At 39.3% G+C, this 25,510-nt stretch overlaps 1 protein-coding gene across 3 annotated transcripts; it reads left to right on the top strand.

Annotated features, from left to right (window-relative positions):
- The first annotated feature begins 837 nt into the window (after positions 1-837).
- On the top strand, positions 838-24,561 carry CDK7 (cyclin dependent kinase 7). Of its 3 annotated transcripts, none has more exons than XM_030237141.2 (12): positions 838-998; positions 1,193-1,252; positions 4,316-4,349; positions 6,190-6,257; positions 8,038-8,106; positions 9,441-9,551; positions 10,725-10,843; positions 11,856-11,955; positions 13,717-13,803; positions 15,512-15,661; positions 17,831-17,978; positions 23,232-24,561. In XM_030237141.2, the coding sequence occupies exons 1-12, from the start codon at positions 939-941 to the stop codon at positions 23,252-23,254; spliced, it is 1,029 nt and encodes a 342-aa protein (XP_030093001.1). In that variant the 5' UTR covers positions 838-938; the 3' UTR covers positions 23,255-24,561. The 3 variants fall into 3 exon arrangements, with proteins under 3 accessions (XP_030093001.1, XP_009092266.1, XP_030093002.1); XM_009094018.4 differs by lacking the exon at positions 23,232-24,561 and adding an exon at positions 21,078-21,290 and having other exon boundaries at positions 839-998; XM_030237142.2 differs by lacking the exons at positions 4,316-4,349; positions 23,232-24,561 and adding an exon at positions 21,078-21,290 and having other exon boundaries at positions 911-998.
- The last annotated feature ends 949 nt before the right edge of the window (positions 24,562-25,510 follow it).

Below are 25,510 nucleotides of genomic sequence, written 5' to 3'. Positions count from 1 at the left end.
ATCCACTCCACATCCCTGAGTTTGTCTATGAGGATGTTAAGAGACAGTGTTGAAATCCCTACTGACATGAAGTAGACAACATCCACTGCTCCCCCCTTACCCATCCAGGTAGTTGTTTCCTTGTAGAAGGCAATCAGGTTGGTCAATCAAGATTTACCTTTAGTGAATCCATGCTAGTATTCCTGGTCACCTTCTTGTAATCCACATAGGTAGAGATGGCCTCCACTGTGAGGCATGCCACCAATTTTCCAGGGATTGAGGTTAAGACTGACTCAGCAGGATGTGTCACTGAGAATGATTTTACAGGCAGGAAAAAGACAATGAAGTGCTCTTAGAGATTATGACTATTCTTCATAGTTACGCAACTTTGTTGGTCTTACAGACTCATCTATTAAATAAAAGCAAAGATTGGCCATGTAGGGAAGTTAATTTTCAAGTGAAAATTTCTCCTGTATGAGAAATTTCTCGGATGACTATTGATAGTAGTTGTATTGATGGTATTTTTAAGTACTATATTATAGTATGAACTTCATTGTTCATAATGAAGGAACTATAGAAGAATTAACTATTAAGAATTTCCAGCAGAACCTAACAAAGTGCCTGAGAGCACCCTTTCCATAGAACAATAATTTTTAAATAAAAAAACTATTCTCAACGCACAGAAATTTCCCTGAATGTCAGACGTGAGATCAGGGTCAAAACAGAAGCAGCTTCTGTGCTGAGCTGCTGACCGCAGCAGCAGTCACAGGCACTGCGGATCCAGCCGCACACCGGAACCGGCGCCTATCCATCAGGGAATGGCGCGTGCGCCTGGACGAGGGCCACTGCGCGCGCAGGGCCGGGGCGGGGCGGGACCGGAAGCGACGGGGCCGCGGGGTTAAACCTCCGAGCCCGGCCGGCGCCGTTCCACTGCGTCCCCGTTGCCCATCGCGCCGGCTATGGATGCACGGGCCCGCGCCAAGCGCTATGAGAAACTCGACTTCCTTGGGGAGGGGCAGGTGAGCGAGCGCGGCGGGGCCGCCCGCGGCCCTGGGGCTGCGGCAGCCCAGCTGGGCCCGCCGGTGTCGCCGCCGGCCCGCGGCAGGCGGGGGAACGCGGCGGTGCCCACTCCGGGCCCGAGGAGGGCTCGGCGGCCTCTCCCTCGCGCAGTCTGTCAGGCCCTGCTCACGGCAGCATCTCTCTCTGTCCCTAGTTCGCCACCGTTTTTAAAGCTAAGGACAAGACTAACAACCGAATCGTTGCTATTAAGAAGGTAAGGGTCAGAATGTCTTCTCACATGTCACAAAGTGTCTGGTTACTCTTGACCTGCCTAACAACTTTTTTTCTTTTTTTAACCAACTTGATGGGAGATGGCATAATACGCATTTTTATTTCTAGAGAAGTTTGTTTAAATGGTTAACCTGTCTGTAATGCCTACCCACCCCAGAAGAGGGATTGGCTTTGCTGTGTTTCTGAGTGTCTGAAGGGTTTCATGGTCTGTGAGTTGAATTTCTAGTTATTTGCTTGGTTTATTCAACAAACAGACCAACACACACATTTCTAAACTACAGACTTTACTGTACCTTGATAGTTGTTTTTTTTTCCTTTTGTTTTAAATCGTTTCTGCTGTGGTGCCCAATTTTCTTCATTACAGAATGTTGTCATTTATTCGGTTCCTTAAAATTTATAGAATCATAAAATATGCTGAATTGGAAGGGACCCATCAACCTCATCAAGTCCAATTCTCATCCCTGTGCAGGACAATGCAAGAATCACACCATGCTTCTGAGGCAATTGTCCAAACACTGCTTGGTGCCATGGCCACTTCCTTGGGAAGCTTGTTTCAGTGCTCAGCCCCTCTGGATGAGGAATCTTTTCCTAATATCCAACCTAAAGGTCCCCTGAATCAGCTTTGCACTGTTACCTCAAGTCTTGTCATTTTTAGACAAATGTTTCCTGAATAATTGAATTAGCAAAGTCTTGTTTCCTGCAGCTTTGTCCATCGAGGTTGGCCATCATCTTATGTTGATTCCCTTTCTAATAATAAGTGGGAAGCAGCATCTCTGTGTTCTTTCCATGTCACCTGACCCTGCTTCCATTGAATATACGCCTTCCTTCTCTACCTTATATTCAAGAGGGCATCCCTGTTCCGCCAAGTTGTCCTTCTGCCTCATCTGCTTGATTTGTGATATTTGGGAATTGCCTGCTCTTGTGCCCTTAGGAGGTGATGCTTAAAAAGTAGCCAGCACTGATGGACCCCAGCACCTGCAAAAATGTTTTTCCATGGGACTTTACTTACTAATTCCCTGAACAGCCTGAAGTCTGTTCTCCTCACGTCCAGGGTTGAAGTTTTGCTGTCACTTTCTTATTGTTAACAGAGATTTTAAACTCAGTGGCTTTGTGATTGCAGTGGCTAAGATGGCCTCAGTTTCCTCTTCCTTCAAGAGATTCTCTCTGTTGACAAGCAGCAGATCCAAGAAGGCATCTTTTTGAGTAGGCTCCCTTAGGACCTTTTCCACAAAGTTGTCCAGGTTTTCAGGAATCTTCTGTCCCAGGCTGTACCTGTTGTGTGATGCTTCCAGTTGCTTTCTGGGAAGTTGAAGTCCCCTATAAGAACAAGGGCAGTGGATTTGGAAGCATCCCTTAGTTCCTCAAAGAAGAATTAATTGGCATTATTGTCCTGGCTGGGAGGTCTATAGCAGACTCCCACAATGACATCCACATAATTTGTCCCTTGTTTCCTACCCAGAGGCTCTCAACTGCACCATTGCCAGCTGTAAGCTTTGGACATGCCAGCCCTTCCATTACATATGATGCCATCCCCCCGCCTCTTTTGTCCTGTGTGCATCTCCTGATGAGCCTGTAGCTGCCCAACAGGGCACTCCAATCACAGGACTGATCCCACCAGGTTTCATTTAAGTCAATGATGTCAAATCTCTGGGACTGAATCAAAGCTTTGAGCTCCTCTTGTTTGCTCCTCATGCTGCTTGTATTGGTAGAGAAACATTTTAGGTGTTGTACTTTGTAGCCAAGACCTCAGGAAGCAGATTGAGGTAGCCCATTAGTGTTCATTTCCTCAAGTTTTGACACACTGTCCCACTGATTATCACAGGTGAGCTGGGTATTTTCCTTTTCTCCCTTCTTAAAGCCTGTTTAAAGCTCTGCCAATGAGCCCTGCTAGCTCCTGTGCCAGATCTCTTTTTCCACTCTGAGAAAGGTGCAGCCCATCGGGGGTTGACAGGACAGGTGCTGAATAGATCATCGCATGGCCATAAACCTCAAAGTTTTTCTGAAGACGTCAGCCTCAGAGCTATGTGTTCATCTGTGGGATCTGCCCATTCCTATCAATATTATTTCTTGATACCAGAAGGATTGAGGAAATCATTATCTGTGCTCCATATCCTTCTATTAATTGTCCTGGGCCCCTCAAGTCTTTTTTGAGTACCTCAAGTGCCAGCTTGAACAAACAATGAATAGTAGTCAGAGGGCCTTACTGGACTTGAGAGTTTTCCAGTTATGTCCCTTATCCAGTGTCATTGTTTTTTGATAAAATATGACAGAAGTGATCTTGGATCTCCAACATGCTTGTTTGCATACAAATGATGAAAATGTTTACATTGTCATAAAGTGTTTCACTTGTTACTATCTGAAGAAATTGAAGGAAATTTATATATTAAAAATGGGTCTTCAGCTGTTTTTTGTAAGGGATGAGAAATGCATGTTACAGACGTTTCTTTAGTTGAAGACTCAACAAGTTGAATTGTGTCAATAGTAAGTAATCTTGTTTAATGCACTAATCCCTTTAGCATTGCAAAATTTGTCTTGCATGGTTGCTGCTGGTGGAGGCTATGGTGATGAGCATTCTTTGATTTATCAGAATATTTTCTTAACTTTTATCATCTGGAAATATCAGTGGTAGGATTCTGGACTTAAAATTTCAGGTCATTAGATGATTGAGACAAAAGGACCTAGAGTCCGCCCAAGTATACAGCCTATGCTAATTTTTAGAAACATTCCAAGAAAACTATCAGTTACTGAGCTCTCATTTCTCCCTGAGGAGAAGCTCATTAGCGATGTAATAAAGCTTCCTGGCTACAAAGCAGCTTATACTGTCAGTTTGCATAATGTCTGTTTTTAGTGCCCTCATGGCTATTTTTTGTAAAAACTAATGCTGTAGAGACAGTTATTTTTTAATAGGGAAATAAACCCCAGTTAAAACCAACCCAGCTGGTAAAGTGCTTCATTACTCTGAAACTAATTCTGTCTTAGGGGAGCAACACTAAAAAATGTATTCCCACCATCTTAATCTTCCTTAACATGAAATATTTATTTTCAGATTAAACTGGGGCATAGATCAGAAGCTAAAGATGGTGAGTTTTAAAACAAATTCATACTGTAGTAGCTGTGCTTTGCTTGCTTGGTTTTTGTGAATTGATACATTAATTTTCCATACCATTGGCTGAGAAAATTGAGCCTCAGTGCCTGCTGTAAGGCTTTGTAGAGGTTTGCTTCACAAACTGCAGGGACAACCAAAATCAGCATAGACAGCTGCATGCATGTTTAAATATGAGTATATAACTTCTCAATTTTAATGGAATTCAAACATGAATATAGCATAGAATAATAGTAATAATAACAACAGCACTGAGTTTAGAATATCTTTTCATATCAATACATCTCTATATCTTAAGTATTCAAGACAAGTGAGAATATTTGTGTGTTTTCAAATGTTTCCTTTGTTCTATTTTTGTGATGTGTGCAGAGGCAAAAGTGGATGAAAACAAAATCAGAACTCTTGTCTCTGTGTCCTGTTTTTGTTTTCATGTTCAGCAGTATGGAGCATGTGTTCTGACCAGTCCTGTGCCTCTAGGAGTGGATATGGCAAATTGAAACCAAATAATCTTGGTCTTATTGCCTCCATGGTGCTGCAGAATTTTTAGTGTGCAGGCTGCTGTCCTTCAGGACTCCATCAGGTTACCAGCTTTCCAGTGAAGAGTCTTTGCTGTCAACTCTCCAGTTCTTTTCTTTTAAAGAGAAATTGTCTCTTTAAAAGGAAAGAACTGTCCTCAAGAACTGAGAAGAGAAGACCACAGTCTCACAATTGAGCCAGCTGCCTGAGAGTTGTGATCCACTTGGCCCTCAGTGGCCTAATGGCCCTTAGGGACAGTCATTACTTTTGGCCTCTGCAGTGTCTAGCTGTAGATGAAAGATGTTATTAAAAATAATGGTCTATGTGCTTTCCCTGTGTTATCTGATAACATGGCATGCTTTTTTGTTTTCATCTAAGACTGTGCCTACCCAAAAGCAGCCTTTATTAATTTGATTCCAAAGCAGGTAATTGAAACAGGCAAAGAAGGAATGTGAAGTAATCCATGTAGCTTGGCCCAAAACTTTGCTAGTCTTAGCATTGAATTATGCCAAGTTTTAGGAGAACACTGTTTTTCAGCTTATGTGCAGCTGCAGCTTCCTGCATGATACACCACAGGAGCATTTGCTTGCCGGTTTTTATACAAGCCACACATACTAGCATTTTTGAAGGAGGAATTGGTACCCTGCAGGAACCATGGTTTGATACAGTGCCATCAGCGTGACTGCTGAAGGGCACCATTTGCTTCCTGTTGACCCCTGATTTTTCCTCTATAAAATCTGCTTATGAGAAGACTCAAGCAAGAGTAAGCAGGTTTTGGTCACTCTCTCTTTTATGCCTTATATATGCTACAGCATGAATGTAGAAAAACATGTGCCTTGCATTATTAGATAATGGTATGTCAAAAAGAAAAGAGGTTTATTAATGAGGTTTGACAGTATGCCTCCCTCTGGAAGTGAGACATGTTGAGGGACTGATTGCAAAATGAAACTTTTCTTTAAAATTAAAGCAAGCCTTCCAATACCCTGAAAAAGGTGTTTTGTTTTGTTTTTTCCCTACGACTTTCCCTTTTTGCCAAAATGTAGATGTGTTGCTTCATAAACTAAGCCTGATTACCATGGTGTGAAATGGACTTGCTGTGGAAGAAAGTATATGCCCACTTATTTTGCAGCCATTTAGTTAGTTATTGCAATGTCCTTGTTATTCGGTAAATTGACGAGTGTTAGGAATGTAATACATAGTAGTAAATAATCTGTGAGTAGCAGAACAACAGGTTTATTTGGAGCTTAATCCAAAGTTTTTATTTTGTTCTTTCATCTTCTTTCTTCTTTTCATCAATGTAGGAATCAACAGGACTGCCCTCAGGGAGATAAAACTGTTACAGGAGCTAAGCCATCCAAATATTATTGGTGTAAGTAAAATAAATACTAGTTTTAGAATCAATCTTCAAATACTTTCAGTAATTCAACAATTATTATGGCAGCATGACTATTTTAATAACAAAGGCAAAGGTTTTGTTTTTTAATCCTTTTAGTTTTTTGCCTGGGCCTCCATAGATATTTGTGGTGGAAGAATTGTGAAAATCTAGATCACCTAATTTTGCATCTCTGATAGAATTGCTAAAGAACACAGTGCTGAATTTACCTGATTGGTTGCTTCATGTGGAACTGGTGACAGTCAAAAGCAGGCTTTTTAAAGCAATGGTAAAGGGAAAGTCATGTGGCTTATTAGTCATGTATAAAATAGCAGGCTTATTTTAGCAAACAGATATGATGTTTAAAATCTCTTTTGGAACAAGTAAGACTGGTATCTTTCTAGTTTCAGTTTTGGTAGACGTACATCTACAGATACCCAGCTGAAGCTATAGACATTTTAAAGTGATATCATAGTGATAATTAGAAAGTGTCAATATGTTTAAGTACATAAAATATGAATTTTCCATATACTTTTCAAAGTGGAAATATGGTTCTCTTCTGGATTGTGACCCTACTTTTAAAGTGGTTGCTTTAGCTATCAAGGTCAGAGAATATGCAGGGGGCAACAACTAGAATGGCAAAGGGATGAAGCCCATTCTTTATGAAAAATGAGGAATTCATCACTTTGTAGAGGGAAGGGCTGGTAATGGGGAGGTCTGCAAAACCAAGGTGATAGGTGGTGTCCATGCAGAAATGGTTTTTCCAAACACCATTGTCCTAGAAATAAGAGATGTATTTAAAACCTAATGGCAGCCAGAGTGGAGATTGTGCTGCTTCACTCAGTGTGTAATGCATTCATAGGCTGTGTTGCCATGGGCCACGTAGAAGCAAATTGCATCAACAGTTCAAATAGGGGTTAGACAAATTTATGATCAGAAATTCCATAAGCAGGTTCTTAAAACAAGAGACGGTATTGTGCCTCTCTTAGTAGTCCTTACAAAACTTTTGTGGGTGTTGGGAGTGCAAGGGGCAGAGTCACTGCTGTTATGAACTATTCAAACCAATACCTTACAATTTGCCAATTTGTGTGGTCATCACACTGTGACTGAGGAATGAGCTGCACCAGTTGCACACATACCTTCCTCATCTTGAAGGAAGAACACCAGGCTAGATGATCTCTTGCTTTTGCTCAACATCACGCTTGTGTTATCTCAAATTAGAAATTGATTGTGTCATTACACAGCTTCATCCTAAGAAAGGGCTGTTTGGGTGTCTTCAGAAGAGTTTTATTTACCCTGGAAATCTAACTACAAAAATGAATACACATCTAAAAAGGTATGAAGCTAATAAGCCTAGCACTTAAAATTTCTAAATACTGTATGCTTACAGGAAGCAGAAACACAGAGCTAAATGCATGGGCAAGCTTAGTCTTGTCTCAATAAAGGGTAGTTAGAACAGGAAAGTTTGGAAGACAAGGTGTGCATTGCATTATCTGTTGTAGTTAACATGATAAAGTTAATTCTTGCTCATTTTTCCTGTCTCCAGGAAGGAAGGGCAATCATTTGAATTGTTATTTCCATATTTGGGATGGATTTTTTTCTAGTTTGGAAACTGAGATAAGAAGCTAAACTGAGTAAGAGTTTTTGTGTTACAAGTCAAAGAACTTAAACAAGTTCTCAATAAGCTGAAAATCCATGTGCAGATTGAAATGCTGTTGAATTTCAGAACACTGGAAGAATTAGAGCATGCTTAACCATAATGTATTTTGTTTTGCAGCTTATTGATGCATTTGGACACAAGTCTAATATTAGTCTGGTGTTTGATTTTATGGAAACAGATTTAGAGGTAAGATTTTCAAGACTTTTTTTTATTTCAGTATCTTAAGATTGTTTATGAAAGTGCTGCTTTAACAGGCTTATATTTGCCCATATTAGAAAGGTAATTTTATTATGTCAGTTGATGAAGATCATGTTTTAAAAGTACCTTCAGTTTCTTCAGTTTTTATGAGTTCTCATTTGATTAATTCCTTTACTTCTAAATACTAGTCAGCATGACCTTAAGAAAATAAATTGTGTTTACTACATTAGTTTTCTGGAACTCCAGTCAGAGTAGAACTTCTGGCACAGATCATTGCTTCTGGAATGCAGTCGATAAGCATAATACTAAACATGTTCACATAAGTGTGACACTAAAATATAGTAAGAGATGAGCTGGTAATAAAATCACATGCACTTTAAACATGTTTTCAAATGTAGCAGTGCTAGATAATTGCAAATCAGTACCTTCCAGAGACATGCTTGCTGAAATGTAGGTGAATGCCAGAGTTGAAAAGGTTAGTTCAGATTTTTGCTAATAGATGTTAGTAATGAGTAGACTTTTAGAGGATTCATTCCATTCACATAGTAGCTATGCAAAGTTTAGAGACGAAGATTGGTGTACAAAGAAAAATTAAATACTCTTGAACTGCATGATGCTGTGGTGTGCAATCTTTAAATTGTATTGTGGTGTCACTCAGGCTGCCACTGAGACTGCTCCCTGTTGTGATTAAGCATATGCTGCATACATGAAATTTGTGCAGCCTCTTAGGTCTTCAGTAACTCAGCTTGTGGAACACTATTACTGAGCAGGACAGTAGTATTAACAAACAAGTTTGGGGTCTTTGCACAGAATTTTAATGTTAAAAATGAAAGAATGTAGAAAACTGAAGTTGATTTTTTTTTTAAAACATAGGCAAGTGGCCATACCATCCGGTCGTTTTGGAAAAAGAAGAGGAAACCATTGTATTTACAAAGATTGGTTACTTAGATTGCAAAGAGAAAGAAAGAATAAGTGGAAAAATAATTTCCAGTTTACTGTCACAATTATAATTTGTGTGTGTACATCTTTGTCCTGGAAGTTTGGGTATCAACATGGAACTGAGATTAAATGCTGAACTTCTATTTCCCACACACTTTTTCATTGTTGGGTTATGCAAAGTTCACATAAGCTATCTGGACTCCCCATTTCAGTTTCCAATCTCCAGAATTGACCTATTTTTCTGGAAAAAGGGTGAAATGGTAGAGAATATGTGACTGCCAATATGAAGCCTGTCTTAAAGGTAGAAATAGCTTTTGAGCTGAAAGAATGGAGATAAGGTTGTCTTCTGTGCTGTGCTTTACTGTGACTTCAACACTTTGCAGGTTATTATAAAGGATACGAGTATTGTGTTGACGCAGTCTCACATCAAGGCATATATGCTGATGACACTTCAAGGCTTAGAATATTTACATCAGCATTGGATTCTACACAGGGTAAGCATGTACTAAATTGACAGCCTTCATCCTGCAACAAAAATCACATTGGGTGGATTTAGAGTCTCAAGCCTAATGAAGGTTGTTTTGGAATTCAGTCTCATTCCATAAGCATTCATATTTGCTGTTTTGGAGAGATAATAGCAGTACCAGAAATGTTACGATTTACTGATGCAGTTATGATGTTGATACTTTTATATAAAAGGTTCTGCAGTTAGATGTGACTTTAATTATCGCTGTGTGTGGGTCTGTCTGGGATGGATTGGACTTTTTTCACAGCAGCTGAACTCTTAAAGCTTTCTCCTTTCTAGCAGGCAATGTCAAGGCTTTCTCTTTTTCTGTCTCTGTCCTTGCCCTGATAACTGGGCTTGGGGCTAGAAGAAAGGAGGAGACACAGCTGGGGCAGCTTACCCAAGTTGTCCATAGAGATACTGCATGGCATGTAATGCCTTGGTCAGTGGTAAAAACTGGGGTAGAGGAAGAAGGGGGAATTTTGGTTTGCAAGCTGACTGCTGTTTGGAGACTGTGTATCACTCTCCTTTTGGGGGGGTGGTGAAGGATTTCGATGGCCTTAATTGTTTGCTTTGATTTTTAGTTCTTTCCTGTTAAACTGCCTTTATACTATTCCTAGAGTTTTCCTGCTTTTGATCTTCTCTCCACTGTACTGCTGAAGTTGGTGGTAGGATGAGAATAGAAAGAACAAATGGCTGTGCAGATACTTTTAGGTTGTGTTACTGTTGGGTACTGTTGGGTTGACCTCTGTTGGCCTGAGGTCAACCCACAATATACTGCTACTGTATTGAACTGTGTGACTTCTGTGATTTCTGCCCTTATTTGAAGCATTGGCCAAGTCGTTTTATTATTCAGTTGGCAGCTATGCAGATAACATAACTGCTGCACCTGCAGAAAATGTAAAACCTACCAAGAGGCTTTTTTGTCCTCTGCAAGTTAAATATGTTAATATTCAAATGGGTCTGTCTCACTGAGGTTTTCATATATGATGAAATACTTATATCTCGGGGGATTTAAATTTTTTTGCTCACAATGCAGATTTTAGGATAGAATCAAACCTTTCATTTTACAATACTGTTATGACATGTCTGCCAGGAGATTCATTGTATGTCTGTTTTTATCAATACTGGCAAATTTAATATTTGTTTTCTATCCTGACAGGATCTTAAACCAAATAACTTGTTGCTAGATGAAAACGGAGTTTTAAAATTGGCTGACTTTGGCTTGGCAAAATCTTTTGGAAGCCCAAACAGAGTTTATACATACCAGGTAGTAACAAGGTAAGACACTCTATTTTGTTTCTTACACAGAGATTGTTTAGTTGCTTTGTAGGTGTTTCTGGAAATATGTCATGTCAGATCAACATATTCAGAGTGGCATCTGCTCATGTGTTGTGGCAAGAGCTGCATAAAAATAGCACAAGTAAGCAGTGTTTTACAAAGTCTCCATAAGAGCTGCTTGAGTATGCATCTGTGAAGATGGTTCTTCTCATATCTGTATCTCAAAATTATATGCTTTTGAAGTGTTTGGAAATAGTATGTATCTCCTTAGAAGCCTGGATTTTGGAGCAAGACAGCTGCTACTTTCTGCTAATCACAAGAACCTAGAACCATTTTTGGAGCTATTCACATTATCTATTTTGAGACTAACATTTGATATTTATGTATGGTTTTTATGGCATGCTTATTCAAGGTATGCTATAAAAAGTGGGGCTGCAAAATATGCAGCGTTTTGCTTTCTGACTGCTGGGATGCTAAAACTATTCAGGTGAAGCTGGTTTAATGCCTTTATTCAAGGGCAGAAGTTCTACAGTGTCAAATGAGGTGTCATTTCATTACGCTTGATTATTATTAGGCAGTGTGAGTAGTTTTTTCAAAACAACAGGGTTCATTTTACATAAAAGTAATCTCTATACTTAGGTCCGTTGATATGGAAATTCCTCAGAGATGGGAGGAATTCTGTCTTGCTGTGATTCATTCAACATAAGATTTTAAGAAAATTTTAGTTTACCTGCATGTTAAGAACTTTCTTCTTTACATGTCTGCCCTTCAATATTTGTAATCAGGCCATATGAAACTGCAATTAATCTGTGGTTATCCATGACCCTATGGTGAGGTGTGCACAAATTTGTTCATTTTTTCTTAAACAAAACACTTTGCAGAATACAACTCTTCAATGTCTGAAAAGTGTACAGGTAGAAGTTATGTAATTTTTTTAGCTTTTGCATTGCTACAGTATGTATTTGACATGAGCAAAGCCAGGTTATTCTTCCAAAATGTGTTTTCTTTTCAGGTGGTACCGAGCACCAGAACTATTGTTTGGGGCTAGAATGTATGGTGTTGGTGTTGATATGTGGGCTGTTGGTTGCATTTTAGCTGAATTGCTACTCAGAGTAAGTATTCAAATGTAAGCATTTTGTATTTGCCCTTCTGTTCACTATGGCTTTTTATGGGTTTTTTCTTTCCTGCTAAAAGCAGGTGAATACAGGCTAGAGGAAACTTTCCAAAATCTTGTTAACTGTAATGAAAGTGGTTTTTTGGAATAGACTGAGGCTTCACAAGCGCTGGAAGTTTTTAAACATCTGGGTTAAAAAGTTGCAACAAACTGTTACAGTCTTGCCTTGCAAGAGGTCAAGTAGGTAACTCTTGCAGACCACAGACACCTATTTTAGTTCACTACTGTTCTAGAAATGCATCATCACATATAAGTGCATATATGTCCCTTATACACTGTTCCTGAGTTATGATCACCAGTACCTTAATTGTGGTTTTATTGAAAATGAATGGAACACTAATGCTTTTCTAAACTGCCATTAGTTGAGAATACTGGAATGAAGCTATGAAGGTTAACATCAGGATAATCCTATGGTACTCCTCAGTGTGGTACACAAATGTAATGGTCCTTGAGTATCCTTCCCTGTAGTGGAATGTTTATTGTACAGCTCTTTGGAGAAGGCATTAAAGCGTGAGAGGAGCAGTGGAGGGCTGGGGTATAGACATGGCTGAAGGCAAGGAGTAGCCTGCAGTACAATTTATCTTCCATGACAAAGTGACTTCTGCTTGATTTCTGCACCTTTGAATGCTTTTGTGATCATATCATAACCAGACTTCTGTGTGAAAACACCTTGAAAGAAACCTTTTGCTTTGATTGGTGTGCTGGTTCAATCTGATTGGCAGGTCAGATACGGAAATGTACAGTGGCTCTTTAAGCAGCACCAGTGATGGATACATAAATATGCATTAGACCTGCTGAAGCTGAGTATGCTTAAGCAAAGTTAGTAAGCCAATAACTCTTGAATTCAGTAGATTCTTTGGTTTGTCACAAACACAAAGTGTATTTATCACTGTGATATTTTTTAGTTTTAGTTTTTATCACTGTAATATTTTGAAATGTATGTGTCCTTTTTCTGGACAATGCAACTTCTGGGAGCTTTTTATGAAAGCAGTTTATATTCAAGGGGCTTTAATGATGCCACAATTTAATATACTGTCGCTAGGGATATCCATTATGGTTTTTCTGTCCTAATTAATTAAACGCTGCCTCTAAGTCTTCATAAATTTGCTTTGGTTACCAAGTTTCTTTTTCCTTACATTGTGTGCCTGATATGTGAGCTAGAAGTTGAACTGGACAGATAGCCCCTTTTCAGTCTTTTGCTTTATTTAAATGACATGTGACACTGATCAGACAGTTTTCTATCCTAGTGAGTCTCTACTCTCCCTCATGTTTTCATTTAATTTCATAAGGCTAACTTGTGTAATCCAGTTATGATTCTCTTTAAATATATATAAAAACTACCTCCGAAGAACAGGTGGTGAAAAGATCACCATGACCAACTGACTTTAGGCTGACAACTGAGATATAAAATCTTCTCTGTGTTTAGTAAATTTTACATTAATAAGGTTGTGATTAAATATAATCTTATGCTTAAGCTGTCTGCTGTCAAGTCAATGATACCAAGCCTTGTATCATTCAGGAAACTTTCAGAATCTATTTTAGCATAAATAGAATGCCTCAAATACCTAGTGTACCTCTTTGTGGGCAGATAGTATACAGAGGGCTTTTACCTTGCAATTATGCAGTATCATTCAAAGCTTTTTTCTAAAATTGAAGTTCAGAAGAATTCAATCAAATGCCATGTTCTTCCTTCTTCCAGGTTCCTTTTTTGCCTGGAGACTCTGATCTTGACCAGCTGACAAGGATATTTGAAACACTGGGCACTCCAACAGAAGAACAATGGCCTGTGAGTTATTTTAACAGACTGATACTGGTTTTACTTGATACTCTCTATTTTAGCTCTTGAAATTAAGTGACTATACCAGAATACTTGAGTAGATTTTTCAGATTTTTCTTCATCTCATGAAGTAGCTGAGATGTGTTGCTTCTCTTGGCAAACCTCTGGTCAACAAACAGTATCGACACTTGTTGATTTCCTTTCTGTGTGCACAGTTTCACATGGCTACTGGTGAGAGATTATTGTTGCTGCTTAATGTTTTTGAGATGCTTGTTTAATTACCATGCTTTAACTTGGAAGGCTTTAATCACTTTCAGAAGTAGGAATCTTTAGTAGGGACCTAAATATGCCTTGGTAAATTATAGTTTGGAGATAGTAAGAAACACAGACCAACAGCTTTGAGGATAAACAATTTGCCTCAAAAATTATTCTGAAACAAATGCAATTTTTAGTACAATTTTCTCTGAGATGACAGCAAGTTAAGTAACACCAGGCCAAACTTACTGTCAGGTCACACAATGACCTACCTAACCACGGTTATTAAACAGAGTGACAGGAAGTGGGACATAATGTCTGATGACCTGCTTGCACCAGCTGCCAGGCACAGGGAGTCCAGAATTCCCTGATCAGGATGTTGTCTTTTGTTGTTGAGTTCTGGAAGTGCTCACTGGACTTGTTCGCCTCTGCTCCCTCTCCATGCAGCTTTTCCTTATTGTAAATGGTGCTGGAATGCTATGATATGTAATTGTGAAATGGAGCTGTAGCCAAATGGAGAACTGCTGTGTAAGGCACTGCTAGGTCCCCACAATTCTGATATTTCTACAGAGTTCTAAATGGAATGCATGAAGGTTTTTGCAATGACATTTCTGCTTCCTTTGGAGAGGAAAATTTGAGTACAATTGGGGAAAAGAGAGAATAGATTGGTTAACACAACAAAGACGACATAATTCCCAAGTTCATTTCCAAACACGTACATTTAATTAATTGCAACCTTTACTATCAAGATTATAACTGATTGAACATGTATTTGACTTTGTATTGACATTTTACTTTACTTGGACAAACTTGAGGTGTGACAACTAAGGCTTTACATATTTAAAACACTACAAAATCATTGTGTTTGTGTAATTGTCTGTTACAATTGTGTGTGTAATTTTTATGCTAGAATGTGAACACAGTGGGGGTGATTTCATACCTAGAGGACAAAAAAGTATGCAGTTAATTTTTTGTTTAGCTGCTTGGTGCATATTTTCCTTCCCTCATCCCATTGCCCATATAAAGTTTCAGTTGTGCATTTAAAATCAAAATGCACATCATGTTCAGATAACATTTATTAATGTAGAGAAAGTGAAGACCGATTCTTTTGTAAATATTTTCCCTCTCACCATGTCAGTTCACTAAAGGAGGTTTTATTTAATTTGTCTGACCCAGTCTAAAATTCTTTCATACTTCCTTTAGCAGTTTTTCCTTTTGGACTGGTCACAACTAAAGCAAGGGAAGGACAGATTGTTTGGATTGTTTCACACAGTAACAGTTACTAAAACAAAGCTTTTAGGACCTTCTATTCCTATAGCTATTTTATTTCAGTGACCAAATATTAGTAATGTGTTTTGAAAGTTGAGTTGCTTCTGGTGAAAGAGCTGTATAGAGTTCACTTTCTGTGAAGAGCTGAACTCGTTCTGGGTAAAAACATATATTCCATTTTTGGTCTTTGTAGGGGATGACAAGTCTTCCAGATTATGTCACATTTAAGCCATTTCCTGGAATGCCACTTCAACATATCTTCAGTGCAGCTGGTGATGATCTGCTCAGTCTTCTTCAAGGCTTATTCACGTTTAATCCTTCAACTAGAGTAACAGCAACTCAGGTATAGTACACTTGGGTTATCTCCTAATGTTCGTTAAACCACTGTTAATATCAGATGTCTTTTGAAGCCAGTTAGCCATGTTTGAAATTAAACATCACATGAAATACTAGAAACATAATCCCAGTGTTTTATAGAGAGAACTGTGAAAGGCATGGATAGGACTAAGTGATCATCTCTATTCCCAGTGTGGAGTCAAGGTAGAGAGCTAAAATGTGTATGAGGCATGACCTTCCAGCAGTCATATTTGACATGCTGAATTCAGTCACCTAAAACTTAAAGGTTAAGTCTTAACATAGCTTATCTTATTCCCTGGGTTTGAAAGATTTTTCTCCTCACTTCCTGTCTCTTCTTCAATGTCTTTTAAACTTTTATGGTACTTCTTAAACGTAAAATTCTGTGGTGACTAAACCATCATTGTTATCTAATTATTCTTTTCCATGATACTTCCAATTTTACTACTCCATGATGGGGAGAAATGGAGGATGTGGAAGAAAAATCTTGCAGAATGTTCTAGTTTGCAATACTGATTTCTGTGTTGAGGTGGATACACCAGATGACAGTTAAAAGTGTATTTCTGTCAGTTTACACTGATAGGGAAGCATGCAAGAAACCACTGTCCCCTTTGGGCCAGGACTCCCTCATTCCTGGTTAGATTTGAATCCAGGGGATCAGTGCACGTGTTATCTATCTTTTTACTGGAATTTCAGAGCACATTCAGGCTGTTCTGGCCACCATCTTTAAGAACATTCACTGTAAGTTTCCAGATAATTAGTTCTGCTATGCTTGAGACATGTCTGTGATAGTTCATATGTGTGAAGTAATTTTTCAGGTCATATTACAGGATAGTGACTTGAATATATATTTGTCAATTTTTATTGACAATGCCACAGTTTAAGATAGGAAACAACTTGTGCTTACTGTATTGGTTTGATTTATAGCCGACATTGAATATCATGTAACTGGCACAAGAAATTATTACCTAAGAGACAGCCATTTTTTGTTAACCACACTTCGTGGTTCCAAAAATTTAAAGTAAAGTACGTGGTTTTATGTAGTGGAATTAATCTTGCTGACTAATGTTTGTCTTCTGCACTGAGTGATGTCTTTCTCACAGTTTACAGGGTAGAAACAGGACAGTTAAAGAAATAATGAGGGAAAGACCCATCTTAAAAACTAACAAAACAGCTGGTGTCTAGATCATGAATCTGATCAAGACTTAAAAAATATTCCTTTAATTTTTCTTTATTCCTTCTTTCTTTTTTATCCTCATCTTATCTGATCTGCTATTCAGAATGTAAGCTCTTCAGAGCTAGAAGGCATTTATACAAGACTTCTTACAAAATAATCTAGTTTTGTCAAGATGTCTGAGCACTGTTTAAAAATAGGAGTGTGCAGTTATCCCTTGCTTTACAGATCCATGTGGGGTGGATAGTAATTGCAAACGCAATTTGCCCCAAGGCCACTCTATTGGAATAATTGCCAGTACATCCAGATGGGACTTGTCCAGGCTTGAGTAGCCTCTGCTGCTTGACCAAAAGGTGGCAGCTGTGGTGGTTTCACCTCAGAGACAGCTCTGGCTATGCTGGGTGCTGTAGCTGGCGCTAGAGACAAGTCCAGACATGCAGAACTCCAGTCTACCTCTGTGCAGATGCTTTAAGGTGAGGTGAAGGAAAGGAGTCAGTTCTGCTACAGGGTTTTGATCCAGAGTTTTATTCCAACCCACAAGCTTCTGATCCCGTAACACCTCTAACAGAACCCCTGAACCGTGTGGTTGCTGGCTCTTTTAACCCCAGGGAGAGGGGGAGGGAAGGGGTAGGGATCCCACCAAACAGGTGCCAGGCAGGCAGGTCTCAGGTGCGAGGGATACCTGGATGGGCCAATGGCCCCCCAGGGATGCCAAGCATCTTTTGAACTCTGCCAATCATTCAGTGCCCTTCTGGAATGCCAGGTGTGACAGCACTCAGCAGGGGTCAGGGTGGGGGGAAAGGAGAGGTGATTGGCACCTGGGAAAGATTGGGATACCTGAGACAAACTATGACATCACACTGCAACATCACTCTGTAATAAAAAAGTGTTATAAAAAGTCCCAATTAAAAGTGCTTGGTTTCACTATAACCTCTTTATAAATTACAGTTCATACTAATTACTTTTTCTTCAATTATCGTTAAGGCATTGAAACAGAAGTATTTCAGTAACCGACCAGGACCCACTCCAGGAAATCAGCTGCCAAGACCCAACTGCCCTGCCGAGGCTGCAAAGGAGCAACAAAATGCACTTTTAAATTTAAAAAGGAAAAGAACAGAAGGAATAAATCAAGGTAGGTTTGTAGTACGTCACTACTTGTAAATAGGAGCTACATGCTCAGAGAGAATGGGATGCTTCCAGTGTTTTAGAAGAAAATCTCTCTAAATGAACTAATTCCCTGAGCACTGGCTCAAGCTCTTTAATGATATATTGTTTGGGGTCAGAATTCCTTAGCTCTGTGTTCTAACAGAATTAGCACGAAAAAGGCTCTTCAATGATCCTTTGGAGTCTATTAGAAGAAATAACTCTATTCCTTTTAAGACCACTCTAGGTCAGGAACATTAAGCACATTTCTGTGACCCACCTCCAGTCTTCTCCAGATAGTAGCATGTATTTCATACCTTTGTGGCAGTACAAGTGCTCAGGACTCAAGACCTGTGTCTGCCACTAAATTACTCAGGCCTTCTATTAGGGAGGTAAATACTATTTTTAAACTTGGAGTTGGTCTTCTTAACATCTGGAATATGCTGGATAGCAGCTGTCAGGTTAGCATCAGCTCTTTGTTATTGCCAGTATGAGTTTTGATATGAGTGATAGTTTTTTTTTTTAATGGAGCTACTCTGACAAAAGTGTATTTCCTCTTGAGTTCAGAGAGAAATCTCCCTTATTAGGGTTCAGCTTGCTTTTTAGGCATTTTGTTGTTTCTTTGTCAAATTAGAAGGAAAATACATTAGGTTCACTACTTTGAGTTTTCAATCTCAAAAATCTATCAGCTGACTACTTGCACACTGTTGGCTGGCCCCAGTACTATGGGTCTCCTGGCAACTTGTCAAGTTACAGTAGTGTAGACAATTAATAAGCATTTTAGCTCCTTTTCCAAAGATCATGTGAAGGTTTGTGATAAATGTTTGGGGGTATACACCCTAAAATACACTTGTCTAAAGGACAAGAAAAAGAGAGAAATGCTTGCTTGATTTCTGTGACTTAATTATTTGAATTTGTGCATTTGACAATGAGCAGAGTTTCCAGAGCTGTATCAAGCTAGAACAATAGTTGCTTTAACATATTTCCATGCTTCTGTGTAAATGCTAGGTGTTTTGAGGTTGGCTAAAAATGAGGCCGTAAGGAAGTTAGCATTACTTTTTGAGACCTTTGAGTGTTGGTATAAAAAGCAATATAATTTCTACCAACTGGAAACGGAGATATTATGTATTTTCTAATGTAGATTTTCCATAATGTTCCGTTACTGCCTTAGCTGGGCTGACAGATCCAAAAGGTTTCAAAGGTAGTTCCTCTACTGCCAACAAATGTTAAAGGAGAGAGCCAATGGTAGAGCTAGAAAACCTACTGCCCTGGATTTGCTCTTCTTACATGACATTGCCATCTAAATTTAAAATCTGAATAGTGATTTGGAAGAATAATTCTCTAGTCTTGGTTTAAATAGAAATTTGAAGGATAACATTGCTGTAGGGGATGGAAATATAATTTCCAAGAAATATAAATTGCATTCTGTGAAATTCTTAGAATTGCCTTGCATCCTGCAGAGCTCATTTCTTTCCCCTAGCCCTGTTGAGGTAGCCCCCCAGAACCTGGAAGTATAAACTGAGTACTTGCTGATGGGTATCCTCTTTGAAAATACTGGCACCAGGGACTGCTGGGATAAAGATTCATGCCATTGTTGTATGTGCTGCTTTTCCACAAGAACAAACCCCTGTAAGCCTGTGGGGTGTGTTCACCATGTCTAAATACTTCTCAGAAAACAGCCTCTATTCTCAGGAGAAAACTACCACTAGATGGATGACTGCCTGTGAAAAGTATGAAACATGTGCTTTCTATCTACTGCTACAGCTTCTGATCTGTGAGGTTTTTGGAGACACTGATTCTATGATGACATAACTGCCCATCTCCTCTTGGTCACTTAACCAAAATCATCACTGCTTCCCCAGAACACCTATTTCTAGTCCTGTTAATACACATTCCTTCAGAGCTGTAGCTATGCAAAACAGGGGTTATAAAGGATGTTGCACTGAAGTGTTTCCTATGTTATGTCCTGGTTTAGGGCAAATTTGGGAGAAAACCTCCAAAAGGGGGTCCCTCCAGAAAGTAAAACCACATGGCCCCTCCCCGCAACTGGTTCAGGAAGGATTTCTCAGAGAGAAGTGGAAAGAACCTGTTTATTTAACAGGCCCAGCACCCCCCAACACACACAATGAACAATACCGGATGACACCACTCTATCACTGCTCTGGAAAAGATGACAAATTCAGAAAGTCTCTCCTGGGGTGGCTGCTCTGTTATCGGTCCCTCTGGCGCTGGGGCAGCTGCTGCAGCCCCGGGGTGCAAACTCTCGGTGTTTCCCAGGTCCCAGTCCAGAGCAGGTTCTGGTAGATCCAAAAAAGGAAAGGAGAAACAGTCCAGGAAACAATTTGGACTGCTTCGCTAAAAGAACGAACAAGCAGAAGCAAAAAGCAAGAGCAAAGCGAAAAGCCAGCAAAAAGAAAAAGCAGCACTATGTACTGTCCAGTATCTGTTTCTCCCAGCCATGGGGGAGTGGCTGATAGCAAAACCAAAACTTTCACTCTGCAGAGCCAGTCTTGAAGGCACAGAACATAATATCCAGCATAAACAGAACACACAAATGGGATACAAGCATCATACGTCACCCTAGGACAGTTAATTAAGCATAAGGAATCTGATATCAAAAGTATTGGTTTTGGAAAAAAACAAAAACATTTTATATGTATTTAAGATTAAGAATTTGTCCTAGATTTGACAGCGCATAAGAAAAATCCTTTAGTGTGTGTGGGTGTGTGTGTGGGTGTGTGTATGGTGGGACAGGTTTAAGCCTTAGAAAAGTTTGCTTTTCTTGTGTTTCAAAGTAGGATTAGGTGATTAGCTTTTCATATCAGCAGTTAGGTTTTTATATGAACGACGAGAAATATTTACATGTATCCTAAATGCAATTAAAACTTAATTACAGAATTTAGGAATTTTGGAAATATACATACTGATTAAATTGATCTTTGATTCTAGCACTCTCTCATAGATTTGTTAGAAAATGTCATCGTGTACTGCCACTGTCATAAACAGCATTCAACAGTAAAGAGTAGGAGGGAGCCTTGAGGGAGCTGGACCTCTATACTTTGCTAACAATGTGATTTACACTTTTCAGGATTACCAAAAAAACTGAATTTTTGATTACTTTGGCTGATGAATGAAAATGAGCGAAAATGCCCTGAGTCCCAGCATTGATAAAATGCTGTAATCGTCGCTGGATGGTTATTTTGTAATATTTTCTTATGTAAAATAGGAACTTTTTATTTCCTTATGGACAGAAGTTTTATTAACCCTTCTTTTTACAATAAAATCATTATTGAGAAAGGAAGATTATCTGGTTTGCTGTCTTGTCCTTTGAGAGCCGTGCTCTGAGACAATACTGTCAAAACTGCTTGCAGGCTACAGGTGTACACAGAGTAATTTTGCCGAACCTCTGTGCTGAATCACATGCTATTCTGTACAGGTATGTATCCTAAGGGGGAAAACTATAAATAACATTTTCTTCTCACATGCAGCTTAGGTGAACATATGACTGTCTTCTAGACCAATAATAAAAATGTGTCCCTGTAAGAAAAGGTTAGCATATGTTTTTGTTCCAGTTAGTAGGCTCAAGTATTAACAAATGAGTTTGCTTATGCTCTCTCAGCAGTCATGCATTAAGACTTCTGCAAAGATACATCCACTGCCTTGAAAACAGTGTAAAATTCAATTTAATGTGAACTCTTTGAATGGTTTTTTTTCTCCTATTCCAGTGTTGCAGGAAAAGTTACCTGAGAAAATACAAATACTGTTTCCTTCAAAGCCTTAAAAATTGCAGTGAGAGATGGAGGAGGAAGATCCAGCAGAGGAAATTACATTACACTAGTCCTCCTGTCAGCCTGTTCTGTAGGGCAATCTGTATTGCAGACACTGGACTCAGGTTTGCCTGAATTCAAGGGGTAGCAGAGTTTCTGCAAATGGAGGGAACCAAGTTTTCATACACTGTTCCTGCATCTTAACTGTGTGCCCACCTGCTGTTGTATGGTATATCTCGGGGATACCTGCTGAGCCATTGTCATCTTTCTGCCTTTGAACCACATTCAGCATTCTCTTTTCTAATTTTGTGGCAAGTATAGTGGTGCAAGACTTTGAGGCTTGTAGAGGAACAGCACCCATCATCTTGCTCATGTGTTCCTTCATTTTGCTGCTGCTTGAGCTAATGTAAAGTATTAAGTCTTGCAAAGGAGAAGAGTTGGTATTTTCCCAGTGGCCTATTGTGTTCTTTATTGGTTGTTGGCAGTTGAAAAGTAAACAGATTCCTAGGATCTAATTGAGAGTGTAGAGAAAAGTTTATCCATTAACATTAGTTGAATAAGTTTTTATTGTCTGTTTAATCAAATGTCATCCTCTTCATTGAAGGCTAGAGGATTAAGATAACTACAGTCCTACTTCTCACTGGCACAGGTTCAAAAATATGGTGATCAGAATAGGGAAGAGGGATTTAGGACTACTGTAAACTTTGCATTTACTTATCTAGCATATCTTTCTAACTGTTCTTAAAAGCCTGGAAAGCTTCAGCCCCTAAAACAGATAGTAACTGAAAAATGTAGTATCCCTACTAACAGATAAGGTTTGCGTGACAGTGACACTCTTATGTATCCTGTCAGTTCTGCCTTGTGAAAGAAACACCATTTCCTTCTTGTAAAAAAGCTCTTTCTGTCTTGACAATACCTTTCCCTGAAGGAAACCTTTTCCACTAGAACAAGTAGAAAGCCTCTAATCTCCTACTGGCAAGAGTTGTAGAGTAGGTACCAAATTATATAGGCAGTCTGTATATTAATGTATAGAGCATGGTTACTGTACTCTGTAAGAGTGGGCTTGAAGTGTGAGGTGCTAAAGGCTGAGCAGCAGGCCTCAGCCAGAGCTGACTTGCCAGATGAATCCTGGGCATTATGTGACTAACAGTATTGTTTAGCTAAAAACAAATTACTGAGATGCTTATGTTAGCTGTTTATCACCAAACTGGCTACTTTAGAAACTTTCATATCTTGTGCAACTATCTGCAAGAAATGTATCATTTTAAGGAACTTTCCCACTGGGCATTAATAGAGGCTTGTTTGTAGGGTGTTTTAGGGAAAATGCTCCCAGCAAAGACCTGGCCTCAGGCCACGCCTTACCCCCAACTGGGAGGGAAGTACGCCATCAGATGCAGGTGCTTCTGCACTAAAAATATAATCGAGTCACTTTGACTGGCTGATTTGGGCCTATAAAAGCTGGATCCCCTTTTCAGGTGAAGTTGGAGATCTCATCTAAAAGTGGATGCACCGATTGCCAGGATTCTCCCAATTGCCAGGAAGAGTTCTCCAGGTCATCACTGCAAAATGGGGCTCCCTAGCAATTTCTTATTCTGGATGATGGTAAAGTATTTATGCAATTGGTGATATATCTTTCTAAATCACTGTCTTTTCTCTTGTGTAGTAATGATGAGGTGCATTGCCTTGCTTATTTTTGCATGTTGCTAAAGTTGAGCACATGGTAAGCTTACTGTTTTATGGAATGTATCTTTTAACTTTTGTGTCACTTTAATATACATAGTAAAATAAGATCATTCTTTCCATTGGTGACTGTGTCCTTTAAATTGCCCCCATCAATTGGCAAAACAAAGTGGGAAGATATTTTGTGACCAAGACTATTGCCTTGTGTGCATGTATGACACAGCAGATGCTCACAAAGTGCAATTTTTTTCATATAATACAAGTTCAGGAGCTGTTTCCCTCCAGATCCCACACAGCAATTTGTGCTCTATATGTACAGTTGGGCCCTGTTCTATACCATGCGTGTATGCAGTAAGTCTTATTTTCAGTTGAGTTCAGCTGAATTGTTTCAGCTGAATGGAGTTGCGCAAAGCCACCTGTGTCAGGGACTGAAACTGCCTTGCTCTTAGGATGGTGTGCACAGATAGAATATATGTGCATCACAGAGTAAGATAAGATCAAAGAATGGATCAGCACAACATTTTTTTCTTTAGTCTCAGGCTTTTGGGTGGTTTGATTTAACTTTCATGACAGGTGAGAACTCTGGAAGAAATATTTGGGATTTGTGATGAATATAATATGCAGTCACACAATTAGTCATCTAAATACTGTTTAATTTGTGACTTGATTATTTTGTAAGCTTTATAATCATGTTCCAGCATTGACAGTCTGTCTCTAATCACACCAACTTACTGAATATGCGGCTGCTGCAATCTATTTAGCTTCTGTTCAGAACCACAACAATCAAGCATGGTTTGTCTGGAACATGCAATGTGTGTGCATGCTTGTGCAAAACCCTCAGTTGAACACCTGAGCAAACAGGAACATAATGTATGTACCTTGCGATGTTTCTTCTGCTTTTACCATCTTTTGATCATGAGTTACTGCTGTTTCTTCCTAAAAGGTTAATTCTCCTTTTTGCAAACGTGATGGCTTTAACCTCGAGACTTGATGGAATTTGAGTGACTTCTATGCATTGTACTGATATTGTTTGTAATTGAATAAGAATGCTGTAATTATAATTGAGCTAGAATGTTGTTTTCTTCTTCCACTTTCTTGCCACAATAAAAGTAGCAAAACACCTTGTATGAGCACATCATGCAGCAAGGCGCTCTCTGTTTTAAATAAAACTGATTTCCTTTTCTTGTAAATGCCAGGATTACTTGTGGCGGCATGGAGAACAAGGACTGCTAGCTATCACATCCTCCTCTCCCTCCCTGGTACTTGATAAACGACAATGCTGATCCCAGAAGCCCTTTTGTCTTGGCAAAGAAGGTTCAGAGCTGAGTCATTACATAGAGTTATGTTTTGCATTTTTGGTATTTTTCTATATGTGGTGTGACCTTGATGTGTTCCAGGCAGCACTGCCAATTCTTTGTTTTTACCAGTCATTTTTGGCTTTTGTTACTGTTCTTGTTCTCTTGAATTACTGCATGTGCACTGCTCACTTAGCCATTTCTTCTGGTGCACAAATGTTTATGCTCCATGTGCTCTAGTGTAGATTATTTTACAGAGCAGGTTTCACCTGCAGCCTTTTAATACTGCAAGAGAAGGAAGGGGTCATTACAAAAAAGGCTATCATTTGGTCTGATTTTCTTTTAATCCCCCTTGCATTTTATACTCAGACACATCAGCTTTGTCTCTGAACTAAGCTATTGTCTCCACAAGCCTGTAATAAAATTACAGGATAAACCACAGATAGGTCTGCATATGGTTTATCAAGTTGAGATGGAAAAACTTCTCAGAGAACTAAACTGAGTGCTTTGAACACCTTTGGCAGGCTGTATTTTGACATACACCCTGCTGATATCCAGTAGTGTGAGTGGCTCTGCAAAAGACCTGCACGACTGCAGTCTCTTTTGGCTCCAAAACAGCATTGTCTAGGAAAACCTTTGTTGATTCTAATCTTCCAGAAGACTTTCTGGGAATTAGACTGACTCCTACCATAGCCCACCACTACCAGGAAGATTCCTGAACCAGCTCTAATCTTGCTAGTGAGAGAACTCTATTTGGCCAAACTTTTTTCATCACATAA

This window comes from Serinus canaria, chromosome Z, assembly GCF_022539315.1.
Source record: "Serinus canaria isolate serCan28SL12 chromosome Z, serCan2020, whole genome shotgun sequence".
Classification (NCBI taxonomy): Eukaryota; Metazoa; Chordata; class Aves; order Passeriformes; family Fringillidae; genus Serinus; species Serinus canaria.
Note: the sequence above shows the minus strand (reverse complement) of the source record. Positions and strands in the feature narration are given on the sequence as shown.